Genomic DNA, 17,878 nt, shown 5'->3' on the forward strand with positions numbered 1-17,878 from the left:
TGGATAGAGGCTGTAAAAGAGAAGATGTAATTGTGAAAGAACCTGTGAAAAGGTGAGAAGAATCTACTGGGAGAGAATAATGGGTAGCATGAGGGAATTTAGGAGTGTGGAGATATTCCTGGAGATATTCAGGGAAAAGAGAAGAGGTGGAGAGAATCAGGCAAAAGGTGGAGATATTCTGGGAGAATCATGGAGAAATCAATGGGATTTGATGCTTGATATAAACTCTATAAATTGAGGCATAGTCCTAATGAGAATTTGCTGGTTTTTGAGTATCCATGCCTACATTAATCTATTTGCTAATTATTCACTAATTACGTCTTAATCATTTGCTAATCACTTTGATTAATGATGTTGATTCTAGTGTATGATCCACCATAGCTCATCATTATGCTCAAATTTCAACATGAGTAACAGGCCACTTGAGATCGTACATAGTGATGTATGGGGTCTTGCACAAAACCCATCTATTAAAGGCAGTTTATACTATGTTACATTCATTGATGACTTTAGCAGGATGACATGGATATACTTTCTGAAAGAGAAGAGTGAAGTGTTGGAAAAGTTCATGGATTTCAAAGCTTTTGCAGAAAAGCAATATGGCTGTTGGATTAAATGTCTGAGGACAGATGGAGGTGGTGAATACACCTCAAAAGCTTTTGAGCATTTCTTGAGGAAGCATGGAATAAGAAGACAATTGACTTGTAGGTATACACCTCAGCAGAATAGTGTGGCTGAGAGAAAGAATAGAGTCATATGTGAAGTGGCAAGGGCAATGCTTAATGAAAAGAGCATGCCAGATTACTATTGGGCAGAAGCATGTGCTACTGCAGTGTATATACTGAACAAAACACCTACAGCAGCCATTCATGGAAGCACGCCAGAGATGCGGCTTACAGGTTACAGGCCAGACATTGGACATCTCAAAGTATTTGGATGCATAGCTTATGTACATGTGCCTGATGAAAGAAGAAGGAAGTTGGATCCTAAAGCAGAGAAATGTGTATTTGTTGGATATGCACAGGATCGAAAGGCATACAAATGTTATAATCCTCAAACTAGACAAGTAGTCATCTCACGAGATGTGGTGTTTGATGAGCTTGCTAGTTGGTACAAAGCAAAAGATGAGGGAGTCATTGAGTCACTTGAGGCTGATGTGCCTGTGAACTTGCCACCACAAGCAAGTTCTAGTTCTACTACTATGTCTGGGCCAGCAGAGCAGAAGCTGAGAGTAGCAGTGTACGTCAACGGTCAGGACGTTTGAGGCATGAGAGTGTGAGCACTGGGAGTAGTGCTATGGATAAAGGCAAGAAGAAGGTCGAAGGAATTGGAATCACAGGTTATGAGTCATCTAGTTCTGAGAGTTTGGATGAGGAGCTTGGCATACCTGTTTTACGCACACCTGGTGCTAGGCAGGACAGATATGTGCCACCACATGCTAGAGTTACAGGTGTACAGAGTGACCCGCATGCATTGCGGAGATCCCAGAGAGTCAGATATCCTGTTGACGGGTTGACATATAGAGATTTTGCTATGCACTATGCATATATGACATCTATGGTGAAGCATGTGGAACCTACATGCTATACAGAGGCTATTGGAGAGCATGTATGGGAGAAAGCAATGGATGTTGAGATGGATGCATTGGTCCATAATGATACATGGGACTTGCTTGCATTACCAAAGGACAAGAATGTTATTGGATGTAAATGGGTTTACAAAGTGAAGTGCAAATCTGATGGTTCTATTGAAAGACATAAAGCAAGATTGGTAGCAAAGGGTTATGCACAGACCCAAGGATTGGATTATGATGAGACGTTTAGTCCAGTGGCTAAGATGGGCACAGTGAGAGCAGTCATTGCTATGGCTGGGAAATGCATCAAATGGATGTCAAGAATGCATTTCTGAATGGAGATCTACAAGAGGAAGTGTACATGGCACAGCCAGAAGGGTATGTACACCCAAGATATCCCACTCACGTATGCAGGTTGAAAAAGGCATTATATGGTCTGAAGCAAGCACCACGTGCTTGGAGTGATAAGATGTGCAGATATCTTATCTCACTTGGTTTTCAGATTTCTACAGCAGATTCTTCACTCTATGTGAAGAAGACACAGCATGGGATTGTTTTACTCGTCATCTATGTGGATGATTTGATTATCAGAGGTGATCATGGTGCAGATGTGATGCATGTCAAGAAGGCTTTGAGTGGGCAATTTGACATGAAAGATCTTGGTGAGTTGAGATACTTCCTTGGAATTGAAGTGGTGAAAGATCATGCTGGTACATGGTTAGTACAGCGCCAATATGCATTGGATATGTTGGCAAAGTATGGCATGACAGGGTGTAAGCCTATGAGTACACCATTGGAGCAAAATGTGAAGTTGCGGGCTGATTATGGCGAGGAATTGGATGATCCTTCGATGTACAGGAAGATGGTTGGTAGTCTCATATACATGACTATCACACGCCCGGATTTGAGTTATGCTGTGGGGCTAGTGAGCCAGTTTATGCAGAGCCCCAGGAAACCACATTTGGATGCAGTGAGACGCATCATGAGATATGTGAAGACCACAACACATTATGGTCTATTTTATGCGAGTGGTAAAAGCTTGGACATACATGGCTACACAGATGCTGATTGGGCAGGTAGCGCATATGACAGGAGGTCTACTAGTGGATATGCTTTTACACTTGGAAGTGCCGTGGTGAGTTGGAGTAGCAAGAAGCAACCTACAGTTGCTTTATCCAGTACAGAGGCTGAGTACAGAGGTGCAGCCATTGCTACTTGTGAGGCAGTATGGTTAAAGGGTCTCTTGGCAGATTTATGTGAGCCCATTGGTGGCAAAGTTGTCATTCATTGTGACATCATGAGCAGTATACAGTTGGCAAAGAATCCAGTGTTTCATGCGAGGACCAAACACATAGAGGTCCATTATCACTTTGTCAGAGAGAAGGTGCTGGATGGTACAGTTGATCTTCAGTATGTGAAGACTGATGAGCAGGTGGCTGATATCTTCACAAAGCCACTTAGCAGGGAGAAGTTTGAGTACTTCCGGACTATGTTGGGAGTACATGGGATGAGCTTGAGGGGGAGTGTTGAGAGTCTTGATATCCCAAGCTCATCTACATCTTCATCGGCAGTACATCATGAGCTTGAGAGGGGCTGTTGAGATTCAAGCTCGATGTCAGTGTGAGCCAGCTATGCTATGTGGTGGCAGATTAGGTAGGAACATGTGTGAGACATAAATGACCGCGTGTCCAGCTGGTCATAGTGTGTGGACATTAACTAGGGTTAGAAGAGTGTGGACACAAATTATTGTGTGTTGTGTGGATTATGGATTAGTGCATTATGCTTTGTGTGTGAGTGGACATGGCTTCCCTCTATGGTTAGGGTTTGCAATATATATTAGGGTTTGCTCCTGTGTGTGTGTCTCCTTCCCCTCTACCGTTCTTTCAACAATCATAAGATGCATTAAGTGCCTATGCTCAATCCAAGGAAAAGAAACTGTTAGACTGCCCCGTTCGTGACATGGTAGTGCACTTACAGCACAATGAAGAGTCGTACTTCCATTCAATAGGGGGAAGTAAAGGGGATTTGTGGGGCTGGCCATTGGTACCCAGCACTCATGTCCACTATGTCTCTCATCATCTAAAAGAGTGGCCAACCCATCATTAATGTGACTTTTATCGTCTACATAGAAGAGTGCGACATGAGAGACACTTAAACTTTGATTAAAAAAATCTGCCTTATAAAATCCAAAGCAATTTTGAATGTGTTTAAAATTGCAAGCATGCTGACCTTACACTCATTTGAGATTGGTGCTTTCAATGCTAGGAGAAACTCTTTATGGGTTGTCCTTAAGCAGAGGAGGTTTTCAATTGCCTGTGAGAGTAAAGCTCAAAGGAGTTGAGTTGGATCATACGCTTAATAAAAAACCTAGAAGACATTTTCTTAAAGGGGATCTCGAGTTGTGGTGCGGTCTTATTAATTTACCTGCAAATATCAAGTAGCTTGGGATATGAAGAGGAAGCCTGTCATGTATTGTTTTCTCTTATCAATGGTGATCCTTTTTTTTTGTCAGGTATCAGTCTACATAATTTTCCAGAGGGCATAGCTGTTTTCCTCGGCTCGTTAAAGGTACCCAGATTCTCCTAGGGTCTTTTGAAAGGCTGGCCAGCAGTTTGGCTCATCTTTTTGAACAGCTAAAGAAGCTGCACTTTTTTACAGGGTTTACATGTGGGTATCAGCTTGGCATTGGCAATAGCGCTTCATAATATTCCAGAGGTAAGGATTCATCTTACTAAATGCCATTGGTAGTTTACTTTTTGATTGTTCTCTTCTTATACTGGGTCCAAAATGATTTTCAACTGTTTCAACCTTTTCCCATTTTCAAAACATGGGTTGTGGCCATTTCCCATTTCTGTGATTGCGGGTTTTGGCTGCTTCAACGGTTTCCCTGTCAACAATTGGCGTCTTTGTCGTGCACTTGCAGGTCATGTGTAGGTGAAATGAAACTATATTTTTCAGTATCTCTTCTTGCCTACGTTCTTACTCTTGGTTTCCTTCGTGTGAGACCCCTATCCCTCTATCTATGTGCACACTTGTGTGCATCCTCATGGTACATATGTTAGAAGTCATCTCCTGTCCAGTTTTATACACCAGGGCCTTTGTTGTGGGTGTGCCCGCCCTTATGAGGTGTTTTCCCATTTTTCCCCAGTCTCCGTATTTTTCCCCTATTTTTTCCCATTTTTCTGAGGCTTGGGAGGGCTGCCAGGTGATGCCAGGAGCACCCCAGTGCTGGCCGACTCCATGTTGATCAGTCGTGGGCTACTGGGCTGCTGGCCGACTGGATTTGATCAGTCGTGGGCACCTGTTTGCTGGCCGACTGCATTTATGCAGTCGTGGGTCTTTTCATCAGTCGTGGGCATTCCTTTTGCTGGCCGACTGCCCTCTATGGGAGGTATATATAGGACCCCAGCCCCCATACCTCATTTGTATCATTCCTCGGGATCTTCTTGTGTATATAGAGCAGAGTTACACGCCTACATCTCTCTCTCTCTTGTGCTGTTTTTTTGCCTGCGTTTTTGCTCGTGTTCCCAGATTTGGTCATCATCTCCGCTGCATATTCTGACACATATGTATATACATAATTTAATGTACCTCTTAATCTAACTCTAAATAATTTCTAAAAAATCAAGTTATTTATCCTATTCTATCCAAGGCTCAACATCATAATTTTAGAGCATCTAATTTCTCTAAATTTAGAGCTTTATCTTTAGATTAAATTTTTAATCCAAGATTAAATCAATAAATTAAATCTAAAATAACATTTATGGATAGTACACACACCGGATTCGCTCGTTGAAGCTCCCGCCTCCCCTCTCCCTGCTCGTGGTTCTGCATAGCGCCCGTCGCCCCTACCTGCTCGCCCCCCCGCCTGCCCATCGCTCTTTCCCCCCCTCCGCCTGCATTGCCCGCCGCCTGGGTTTTTAGCCCCCCCCCCCGCCTGCTTCCGCTGTTGCGCCCCCCCCTTTTTTTTTCTGTTCCGCCTCGCTTCCTTTCCTCGCACCTCCCCCTTGTCTTCGTGCCCCCCCTCCACTCTGCTGCGCCTCATCCCCCCCTGCCGCCTGCTCGCTTCCTCCCCTTCCCTCTTGCGCGCAGCCCCCGCCTTCCCCCTTTTTTGGGGTTTTTTTTCTTTTTTCTCCTTCGCCTTCTCCCACCCCCCCTCCTTCTTGCTTCCGCCCCCCCTTGGGGTTTTGTTTTTCTTTTTCGCTCCGTATCCCGCCTCTCTGTGTGCAGTTCGGTTCCAGCAGGTTCCCGCCTTCGCCTCGCCTTCGCCGCCCGCAGCTTCAGACTCTGATGGAGGCTCCTCCCGCCCCGCCTCAGAGAGACTCATCCGCAGCCCCCTCGCCCGCCCCCGAGGTCACCCCCATCAGGCTTTCTCTTTCGCCAGAAGAGGAAGCGAGCCTCACCGCAGAGGTGGAACGCCTCCAGGCTCATTCCACCATCTGCCGTATAGTCGGCACTCGCCCCAGCAGAGGGGAGATCAGGGATCTTCTTCAGGCCCGCCTTCTTGCAGATGTGGGCAAGATCCTGGATGTACAGCTTCTGGGCCGGGGACATTATCAGATCGAGTTCGAGGCCGCCCAGAGCGTTGCCAAGGTCCTTGCCATGAGTCCCCTTGACATCAGGGGTGCTCGGGCTTTCTTCAGACCTTGGCAGCATGGATTTGACCCAGCAGCGGCGGAGCAGGGAGAGCGCCTCTTCCATGTTACAGTTTGTTTCCCTGGTCTCCGGCGGGAGTATCTTCCGCTCCTCTCCAGACTCGGAGCATTGGTGGGCTCGATACTAGAGACGGGCCCCTCAGCAGCTTCAGTGGTGGCCAGAGCAGCTGGGCTACCTTCGGTCAGAGTGTTGGTGTCTGACATCTCCTCCCTTCCTAAGGTCATTCAGCTACCTAGGATAGGGGGGGGGGTGGATAGATCAGAGAGTGGAGTTCTCGGGGCTCCCGAACCAGTGCTTCATTTGCAGGCAGGTCGGTCATCTGGCCAAGGCCTGCTCTCGCAGGAGACCTCGACCCTCACCACAGCAGCAGGCTACTGATGGCCCGCCCACAGATTCGGCTCGGCAGGCTGCCTCCGGGACACCTGCTCAGGCCACAGAGACCTCGGAGTGGCAGCCTGGACAGGGGCGCCGCCGAGGGAGACAGCCACAGCAGCACGCCCAGAGACCGCTGCAGCAGCAGCCACAGTCTCAGCCTCACTGGGTTCCCGTGAGGAACAGCTTTGCTCCCCTTCAGGAGGAGACCCCTGCAGGCGACCGAGGACCAGGAGATGCCAGCTCCCCCTCCTTCACCCCCCCCACCCCCGTCCCCTCCCACCGCCTCGCTTCCACCATCGCCTCCTCCCGCCCCCGCTCCGGTTTCGGCAGCGGCTCCCTCTCCACCTCCCTCTCCACCTCCCTCACCTCCCCCTCCTCCCACTCCACCCGCCTCACCTTCCCGGGAGGCCCTGGCAGTTCCCTGGCGCTCACCTGCAGTCCGGAGAGCGCTGAGCACTGACCTCGCTCGAGCATCACAGAGGAGACCTATGCCGATTAGGGCCTCACGGATTTCATCTATCCGCAGTCGGCTGAGTCGCCTTGGCATTAGACAGCGCTCGGAGGCCTTTGATTATACCTTCACACGGCTTTTTGGAGTAGAGGGCCCCCATGAGCCAGCACCCATTCGAGTTCATGTAGTGATACCTCCGGCCCGCGGGGAGGAGGCACTAGATTCAGCGGTGGCCTTCTCGTTCCCTCTATGTGGACCTTGTGACCAGGAGTGGACTCTAGAGCTCGCTCTCAGCACTTTGAAGACTCAGGCAGTTGAGTTTTCTCACCACATGAGCGATCTGGAGGTGACAGATGTGATAGGCCGACTTTGGGAGTTGGCTCATTTTTTCTTGGATCCCGGGAGTGTGGATACCTCAGGGATTCGGCATTTGGTCGTGCGCATAGTGGCAGACTTGGCACGCGACCCTGGATATGTGAGTATACACGAGGTTTCTCTGTCAGAGCAGGAGGCAGTCGCCATGGGCCACAGCCACTGGCGCCTGATCCGGGATTCTTGCAGTACACCGGGTGGGCAGATTCGCAGCCGTTCGGATGGGGACTACTCTCCATCCAAGCCGCTTGCGAAGGCCCGCCGTACGGCTGAGACAGCATCCACCTCAGCAAGGCATCCATGAGGATCATCTCATGGAATGTACAGGGCCTTGGCGGAGCACACTTTATACGCTATCGAGGTTGCTTGAGGCAGGAGCTTCAGAGATGCCTGGTTGGTGCCAGCATTGACATTTTGATGATGCAGGAGCACCACTTGGGTGAGAGCAGGATCCGGAGATATGGTTTGGTGATGCCTGGTAGATGGGACACTTTTTGGTCTGCAGGGTTTGGTCCTTTGGGTGGACAGGGAGGAGTATGCATGGTTATTGCAGATGTATGGCGGCAGGCCATTGTGGATCGAGGGATCATTGTGCCTGGTAGAGCACAATATGTCATTCTGAGGATGCATGATGAGCTATTGGGTGTGCTCAACATCTATGCGCCCAATCATGCTAGTGCCAGAGCAGAGTTCTGGACTCAGGTTACAGATGCATTGCCAGAGGCCGCACATTGGTGTGTTGGGGGAGACTTCAACATGCTTGAGGACCCGGCAGATAGGGTGGGAGGCAGTCATGTTACAGTGCACGGCACGGAGCTTGCAGCTTGGCACCGGTTTTGCATGTCACTGAGGATCACTGATGCATGGCAGCATGGGGCTTTCTCCCGGTCTCAGGACAGTCTTAGTTTCTCTCGGTCGGATCGCCGGCGGCAGGGAGGGACTAATCTATCACGGATTGATCGCTTTTATGTGGGCGACTGGTTAGGGGAGCGAGGGGGCTCCGTCGGCATTCTCGCTGGTACCTCATTTTCAGATCATGCGCCAGTTATATTGACATTGGAGGAGGGGACCCGGGAGCCCAGCTTGCAGTTGAGGATCCCAGAGAGGGTACTTACAGATCCCAGTCTCGCTGAGGACATTGAGAGGATCTGGCATGATAGTCAGTGCTCTGACCAGGATGCAGCGGGCCAGTGTGCCCAGGGACTCATTGATCTTAGCTCTTTTCTACACGCTGCAGCTTTGACACGACTGGGAGAGATTCGCGAGCGGGAGCAACGGCTGAGACGCAGCCTTGCTTCGCTACAGCGCCTTCAGGAGCAGCAGCCTGCATGTGAGTGGGTGGCGTCCCAGCTGAGCCAGGCACGCCAGGAGGTTAGAGAGGTAGAGGAGCAGAGACATGAGTTTTACTATCGTCGTCAGGCCTCTCAGTGGACGCAGCTTGGTGATAGAGTGACTGGAGAGCTTTTTGAGATCACTGGACCCCGTCATGCGCTAGCAGGAGTCCGCCTGCTTGGTAGACCGGATGGATCGGTAGCTACTGAGCTCGGGGAGATCAGAGCCATTGCTACTGCATTTTATAGTGACCTGCTTTCAGCGGAGCCAGCCACTGAGGATCGAGATGTTTGCAGACAGACTGTGTGGGCCCATGTGCAGAGGAGGGTCACAGACCATATGCGTACAGTTCTAGGTGCGCCTCTGTCAGAGATTGAGCTTGCCGAGGCCTTGAGGGTCCTGCCGCGACATAGTTGCCCAGGGGAGGACGGACTGACGCTGGCCTTTTTTATGCGCTATTGGGACCTTTTGGGGCCAGGCCTCCGCAGGGGCTTTCAGCATGTTTTGGACACTGGGGTGATGCCGCAGAGCTTTTCAGAGGGCTTGATCTATCTTATCCCCAAGGGGGAGGGAGTATCAGATGACATTCGGCATTGGAGGCCTATTACGATCCTCAATACTGTCTACAAGGTCTTGGCAAAGGCCTTGAGTTTGAGGATCCAGCCCTTCCTGAGGGAGTTGATTCATGCTACTCAGACAGGATTTGTCAAGGAGCGTAGTATCCTTGACAACATCTTTACTTTCTCGGAGGCGACGGCCCGAGCTAGATTTCTTGGCGAGGACTTGGTCGTGATGCTTCTCGATTTTGAGAAGGCATACGATAGAGTTGATTGGGGTTTCTTAGAGGGCACTATGCTTCGCCAGGGCTTTGAGCCAGGATGGATCAGAGGGGTGGCAGCTGAAACCGATCCCGTCAAGTGGGAAAGACTCCGTTGGACACCCACACGCTTAATAGCACAACTTTAAAACCACAAATTTGAAATGGACAACTTAATACAACTTGAAATTAAATGAAATGAAATGGAAAGATGGACACCAGCACTGGGGCCGGAACGGGCCGACCCCCCCCTCAATATATGATATATTTATTGGGAGTATTTAATGAATACAATGCTCCATGGGTTCTGAGAACCAGATTATGTCCATGTACATATGAAAACAGTACCAAACAAATAGGCTCGAATTTCGATGTAGAAGCTCGAAGCAGAACGACCACTAGTGTGGTCCAATCGCTACGGTCCTGTGCTTTCACTGGACTCCGCGGAGAGCGCCTCACTGGTGTTCCGAGACCACGCACAAACAGGCGCTCTCGTACTAACGCCTGGCTCTCCCGATCTCAGCACCTTTGGACCGAGGTTCGCCAATATAGCTTGGACAACCCGGCACCGAACGGGTGTTGGCCGAGCGGGATGAATCCTTTATCAGATTTAAACATAAAATACTTTACTCAAATCTGAAAATCACTTACTTGTAGATGGTTGATAGAAAACCAATACTTGTGGTATGATGAAGTCACCCGGGTGATGCGAAGTCTCCTTGTAGAACACGAGTGGAGAGGATGTACCACCACAAAGGACACAGCCGCCTGCTGATTGGAGGAGTGCACAGTCACTTGCAGCCTGCTGGACAGTAAGAGCAACCACTTTGTTGAGATGGCACAGTCACTTGCAGCCTGCTGGACAGTAGAGTGAGGCGTGGCCTTCAGATGGTGGCAGCCAACTCTGTGACCATGCCCACCCCCACACTCACTTAAAAGTGGGGCTCCCCACCTTGGCCCCAAAGTGGGTGCCCAAAGGGGGTGCCCACTTTTAAATAAGTGTGAACACCTAACCTTATAAAATAAAGGGTTAGAATAAAAAAACATTAAAAACTAAATGTGCAACATACTTACCACCTGTTCACATGCACCAAAACTTGTCAGAATACAGAGCAGACTTCACGACTCACTGGCAGGCGTCCCCGCTCAGTAAGTAACACGTCAAGCAGGCAAACACACAAATACATGTCATGCGAAAACAGTTTCAAACATGCAAAATATGTGTGCATGTGCAAATAGTAACATGGACATATCTCCCGTTCACGGAACAAGTACAAAATATCTGTCGGCACAAAACTGGCACGACATAAAAACATAAAAACCTGGTCTTCCTATGGAGTGACAGTCCCATAGGTAAGACACAGTTCCAGGCACGAGTTTCCCTATGGTGTGACAGTCCCATAGGCAAAACACGGCACGAATACTGGCTCTTCCATGGCGTGACAGTCCCATGGATCGAACACAGTCCAGGTCATACACGGGTGGCACTGGTCTGGCTCCCGTCCATACGACACCATCCTGCTAACACACGGGTGGCACCAGTCTGGCTCCCGTCCATGTCAGCAAAAATACTGGCCTCTTCACACGAGACACCGGCCTGGCCTCAAGTGAACGAGACGCAAAAACTGGAGATGGACCAAATGGTCGGCCAATTGGTGACATCCCCCCGGGCTTCTAAAGAGTTGACCTCAACTGAAAAGCCTCAAGATATGCCTGCAACAATTGCAGATAATCTGCAAAATAATCCTCATTTACCCATTTGGCATCAATAGGCATATAATTCTTAAACTTCACAAGGTATCTCCTGGAAAGCTTTCCTGCAGGTAGCTTTCTCTCCTTGTGAAAAAACAATCTGTTCTGGCTGGAGGATCTCCTCAAGCTCTTCAATTTCTGGCGGATCTTCTGTGACAGGCTCATCAGGATCTGGCCCCACATTTCCGAAATAGACTCACATGAAAAGCATTGTGAATCTTCCAATGACTAGGTAAAGCAAGCCTGCAGGACACTTCATTGATTTTGTGAATCACCTTGAAGGGTCCATAATAGCGAGGAGAAAGCTTAGGATATGATCCTTCTCGTCCTGGCCTCTTCCGAAGCCTAGCCTTCTCAAATTTCAGCAATACCACACCTTCTTTGACTTCCATGTGCCTTCTATGCTTGTCATCAGCAGCCATTTTATGCTTATCCTGAGATCTTGCTATGGCTGTCCGCACCTGACCAAAGACAACATCTAAGTCACGAACATATTCATCAGCTGCAAATATCTCATCCTTTGTTCGAAGGATGGGTGGCAAGACCACTCTGCCATAAATAATCTCAAACGGAGCCTTTCCTGTGGAAGCATGGATCGTATTGTTGTAGGCAAACTCAACAAGTGGAAGATACTTCTCCCATGCACTCTTTTGATCTGCCACATAACATTTCAATAAATCCAACACAGCTGAATTTGCAGCTTCACTTTGGCCATCCGTTTGGGGATGATAAGCTGATGAAAACTCAAGCTTAGTACCCATATTATCAAACAAAGCCCTCCAAAATAGACTTGTAGTCCTGGGATCTCTATCCCCAACAATGGATTTAGGCATACCATGATGCTTGAAAATATTAGCAAGAAAAAGCTTTACCATATGATCAGCTTTGATGGTTTTCTTGACGGGCAAGAAATGAGCTTGCTTGCTAAATCTGTCCACAATAGTCCAGATAGCATCATTCCCATGCTGGGATCTAGGCAAATCCATAATAAAATCCATCGTGATACTTTCCCAAGGTTGCGAGGGAATAGGCAATGGCTGAAGCAAACCTGGAGGCTTTTGCCTGTCAAATTTCACCTTTTGGCAAGTAATACATGCACGCACATAAGCCTCAATGGCTTTACGCATGCTTGGCCAAAAGAAGTACCTCTGAATCATGCGAGTAGTAGGCATAATACCTCTATGACCAGCATAAGGTGGAGCGTGACATTCGTCCATAACCTTTGGACGCAAATCCTTCACTACACAGAGGCAATTATCTTTCATGAGATAACCCTCGTTGATAACATAAGAGGCATGCGAATGACCAGCCATCAAATCAGTCCATATATGGCAAAAATCAGCATCCAAATGATAGAAATCTCTCATAGCAGATAGATCTCCATGAGAGGCCACTGAGACTGCAGCAATATAAGGCCTCCTAGATAATGCATCTGCCACTACATTTTTCTTTCCTGGAGTATGCACAATCTGAAAATGAAACATGGAAAGAAAGTTTGCCATTCTCATCTGCTTCTCTGAAAGCTTGGTTTGAGATAGAAAGTATCTCAAGCTTTGATGATCTGTCTTGACTACAAATTCAGCCCCAAGAAGGTAATGTTTCCAAATCTTTAAGGCGTGAATTACAGCCAAGAGCTCTTTCTCATAGATATCCATATGAAGCTCAGCATCATGCAAACGACGGCTCTCGTATGCAACTGCATGCCCTTCTTGATTTAGGACAGCTCCTATGCAATCACCACAAGCATCACATTCAACCACGAATGACTTGTGCAAGTCAGGAACAATCAATACTGGACCACATATGATGGCATGCTTGAGCTGCAAGAAAGCATCCTGTTCCTTTGAAGTCCATTTGAAAGCAGTTTTCTTCTTCGTGAGATCATGTAGAGGAGTGGCAATCATGGCGAAATGCCTGATGAAACGCCTGTAATACGAACATAATCCCAGAAAACTACGTACTTGATGTACGTTTTGCAATTCGGGCCAATTCCGAATAGTCTCTATCTTTGCAGGATCCATTGTAACTCCGTCCTTGGATACAATATGTCCCAGATAATGAATCTCTGAAAGGAAAAACTCACTTTTCTTGGCATTGACGCTTCCGCAACTCTTCAAACACTGTGACCAAATGAGTTCTGTGTTCCCGCTCATTCTTGGAGAAAACCAAGATATCATCAAAGAAGACTCCTGTAAACTTGCGATGGGGTCGAAATATCCTATCCATCATACGATTAAAAGTAGCAGGAGCGTTGGTGAGACCAAAAGGCATTACCAAGAATTCATATAATCCGAAGGCTGTCCTGAATGCAGTCTTATGGACATCTTGTGGTACCACGCGTATCTGGTGATAACCACTCTTCAAATCAAGTCTGCTAAAACAAGCCGAACCATCAAGCTTATCCAAGATATCATCAATACGTGGAATAGGAAATCTGTTCTTGATGGTAAGCTTGTTCAAAGCTCTATAGTCTACACACATACGGAATGATCCGTCCTTCTTTTGAACAAGAAGCACAGGAGAGCAGTAAGGTGAGGAACTGGGCTGAACCAAACCTTTCTCTAAAAGCTCGTTTACCTGTCTCATAATTTCTTCTTGTTGTGCGGCACTCACTCGATATGCGGGTTTGTTAGGTGGAGAACTACCTGGCACAAGATCTATGCGGTGATCTTCGGGCCTTTGGGGAGGTAATTCACTTGGCAATGAGTCAGCAAAACAGTCGTTGAATGCATTAAGAAAATTCAGCCTATCATTAGACATAGCATCCACATTTTGATGATTTGGCACAAGACTATCACGCACAAAAACCAAGTACGCTGAAAGACTCTTTTTCATTGCTTTATTAATTTGGATGTGTGATACAACTGGGATGGAATCCCCTTCTTTGCTAGCATCAATAAAATACATGCGGCCTTTATGCATAAAAGAAATCATATTGGACTTGTAGTCTTTGCGGGGCTCAAGCCTATGGTGCCACGGCTTGCCCAACAATACATCACATCCATTCAGTGGAGCAACTAAGAAATGCTCATTATCAAGGTAGCCCTGGATATGGATGCGCAACTTCCCTATCAAAGGGGTAACCTGCACCTCTTTACCAATAAATGCAGCTTCGGCTTCAATCTGAGGTTCCATGTTTTCAACCTCAATACCCAATGCAGCTGCCATTTGCATAGAGATGAAATTGTCAGTTGCACAGTCATCAAACATGAAGAGTGCGGGCTGATCCTTGATTTTGCCCCCAAGCCTTGCAAACCATACGCTCTTTTGCATCATGACCTGTATTACCTTGCACATCAGGAACTGCATGAACATTTGCTTTGGTGTGCTTGTCCTCGTGCTTTGGTTTGCGATCTGGGCATTGCCGAAACATGTGGTCTTTGCTACCACAAGAAAAGCATTTTCCATCCTTAGCATATTGCTCTCTTTGCTCCGGAGTTAATCCAAATTTGTTCTTTCTTGGGCCCTGTTCTTTGGATGTGTTATTTTCAGCTTTACCACCCTTGTAAGGCTCCCGGAAGTACTTTTTAGATGGCTGTCCGCCCTTTTGCTGATTTGGGGCAGCCTTGTCCTTCCCCTTGGAACCTCCTTGATCCTGCTTGATCTTGAGCACCAATTGCTCCGTAGCAAGAGCAGAAGCTGTAAGTTGTTGCAACGTATGTTTTGGGTGCAATTCAATACCCGATCTATATGCAGGTTGCAATCCAGAACGAAACTTCCTCTTTCTTTCATCTTCTGTGATTTGCATGAAGGGAGTCACTTCCAGCAACACTTCCCAGAATTTGTTAACATACTGTTGCACACTCTCATTATCTTTTTGCTCCAACCTGTCCCACTTTTGAGTGAGAGTTTGCTCTGCATTGGGTGGCAAGAACTGAGCATAAAATCTATCTTTGAATTCCTTCCAAGTAGAGATGGGATCCTTGGTGATCTTTTCAGTGATCCACCAATGGGCAACAGTCCCTTTCAAAAACATGCTAGCATGGCGCACCTTTGACTTTTCTGTAAAGTCCTCATCGCTAAAAGCAATGTCGAACTGTGCCACAAACGCTAACACCTTAGAAGCATCATGTTCACCATGAAAGACATCAAATTTGACAGATTTATCACCTGCTTTGAATTCCTTGAGCTTCCTGGCATGAGGCTCATGGTCTTCTCTTTTTCTTTTCCCCTTATCCAACGGGGTAGCCCTATCTGCATGGGCTCCATGGGCCGTCATAGAAGCTTCATGGGGCACGGTGGCATGTGCTCCACGAACTCGAAATTCAGATGCATGTGACTTACCTGCATATGGCATGGTCTCTCCATGAGACAACTCAGAAGGCAAAATTTTTCTGGAAGTAGACCTGTCACCATGAGAAACATGTCTGGCATGCATGTGACTTTCATGCCCTCCATGAGCACTGGCATACATATATCTGTCAGGCTTAGTGCCTTGGGGAGAGGATGCATGTCGAGAGGTGACAGTCACCTCTTCCTTTTGCATAAAAGATTTCAGCCTTTGGGATGCGGGATCTCCATGCTTCAAACGAGGTGGATTTCTGAATTTCAGCTCTCCGTCATCCCCCTCTTTGATATCACCTTTGTGAAGGAGATAGGCAAGTGCCAACTCCCTTGGTTTCTTGCCCACTTCACGAGCCATTGATTCGAAAGTTACATCAACCATAGCATCAGCCTTCCTGGCTTCAATAGCACTTTGCAGATGTGGATCTTCATGCAAGAACTTTAACTCTTGCTCTTGAGCCTGCAAAAGTTTTCTCATATGTTCCATTTCAGCCCTCATAGCTTCAGGCTCTTGTTCAAGCATAACTGTCTTTCCTGGAGACAGTTGACCCTTGGATTCACTATCCATAACCCTTTCAAGGGGCTTGTGCCTACCATGCAGGGCATCAGACCCACGAGAAGCACTAGATGGACCCCTCGAATTTGGTACTTCCAAAGGGTTGCCTTGGCTGTCCATTGTGTTCAAAGTTTGCTAAAAGCGGGATGTCCAGTACACAGGTTCGTTTCCCCACTAGAAGGAGGGAAACAACCGTGCTCTGATACCAATGAAACCGATCCCGTCAAGTGGGAAAGACTCCGTTGGACACCCACACGCTTAATAGCACAACTTTAAAACCACAAATTTGAAATGGACAACTTAATACAACTTGAAATTAAATGAAATGAAATGGAAAGATGGACACCAGCACTGGGGCCGGAACGGGCCGACCCCCCCCTCAATATATGATATATTTATTGGGAGTATTTAATGAATACAATGCTCCATGGGTTCTGAGAACCAGATTATGTCCATGTACATATGAAAACAGTACCAAACAAATAGGCTCGAATTTCGATGTAGAAGCTCGAAGCAGAACGACCACTAGTGTGGTCCAATCGCTACGGTCCTGTGCTTTCACTGGACTCCGCGGAGAGCGCCTCACTGGTGTTCCGAGACCACGCACAAACAGGCGCTCTCGTACTAACGCCTGGCTCTCCCGATCTCAGTACCTTTGGACCGAGGTTCGCCAATATAGCTTGGACAACCCGGCACCGAACGGGTGTTGGCCAAGCGGGATGAATCCTTTATCAGATTTAAACATAAAATACTTTACTCAAATCTGAAAATCACTTACTTGTAGATGGTTGATAGAAAACCAATACTTGTGGTATGATGAAGTCACCCGGGTGATGCGAAGTCTCCTTGTAGAACACGAGTGGAGAGGATGTACCACCACAAAGGACACAGCCGCCTGCTGATTGGAGAAGGAGTGCACAGTCACTTGCAGCCTGCTGGACAGTAAGAGCAACCACTTTGTTGAGATGGCACAGTTGCCTGCAGGAGAGGAGCAGTAGAGTGAGGCGTGGCCTTCAGATGGTGGCAGCCAACTCTGTGTAGGCAGAGCATGTGATGGGCGCCTGGCTGGGAGGAGAAACAGCCGCCAGCAGTCAAGGTGTAGTTGCCTGTATGTGTGGTGAGCAGCCGCCTGTAGTACAGTACAGCCAGCCGCCTGGGAGAGAGAGAGCAGCGTGGAGTAAACAGCCGCCTGTAACAACTCTCAGCCACCTGTAGAGGCAGGCGCAGCCAGCAGCAGCCAAAAACAATCGCCTGCAAGGTTCAAGCAGCCAGCTGGAGATTAAGCGCAGCCACCAGCACTCGCCTGGGGTAAACATGCGCAAGGAAGATGGTCGCCGGGTGATCTTACGTAAAAGGAAAGAAGCGAATCCTGTCTACGCTAGATGGAGGAAGCCCTTTTCTTTAATAAAATGAAAGTGGAGTTACAACTAAAGATTTCCACGCATGCATGTGGGGGGAACTAGTGGGGGTAGGTGACCATGCCCACCCCCACACTCACTTAAAAGTGGGGCTCCCCACCTTGGCCCCAAAGTGGGTGCCCAAAGGGGGTGCCCACTTTTAAATAAGTGTGAACACCTAACCTTATAAAATAAAGGGTTAGAATAAAAAAACATTAAAAACTAAATGTGCAACATACTTACCACCTGTTCACATGCACCAAAACTTGTCAGAATACAGAGCAGACTTCACGACTCACTGGCAGGCGTCCCC

General features: G+C 47.8%; 1 protein-coding gene across 4 annotated transcripts in view; it reads left to right on the forward strand.

The window, feature by feature from the left end:
* LOC147631876 (ZIP metal ion transporter family) overlaps nucleotides 1-17,878 on the forward strand; it is an 84,048-nt gene that overhangs the window by 19,645 nt on the left and 46,525 nt on the right. For all 4 annotated transcript variants that reach the window (XM_086808432.1, XM_086808431.1, XM_086808430.1 and 1 more), the window contains 2 exons: nucleotides 4,086-4,141; nucleotides 4,232-4,288. In XM_086808432.1, coding sequence (XP_086664558.1) covers nucleotides 4,086-4,141; nucleotides 4,232-4,288 — 113 coding nt within the window. The remainder of the gene's footprint in view (nucleotides 1-4,085; nucleotides 4,142-4,231; nucleotides 4,289-17,878) is intronic.

The sequence above is a fragment of the Cibotium barometz genome, chromosome 14, assembly GCF_041138505.1.
Source record: "Cibotium barometz isolate CiBa-2024 chromosome 14, ASM4113850v1, whole genome shotgun sequence".
In the NCBI taxonomy this organism is placed as follows: domain Eukaryota; kingdom Viridiplantae; phylum Streptophyta; class Polypodiopsida; order Cyatheales; family Cibotiaceae; genus Cibotium; species Cibotium barometz.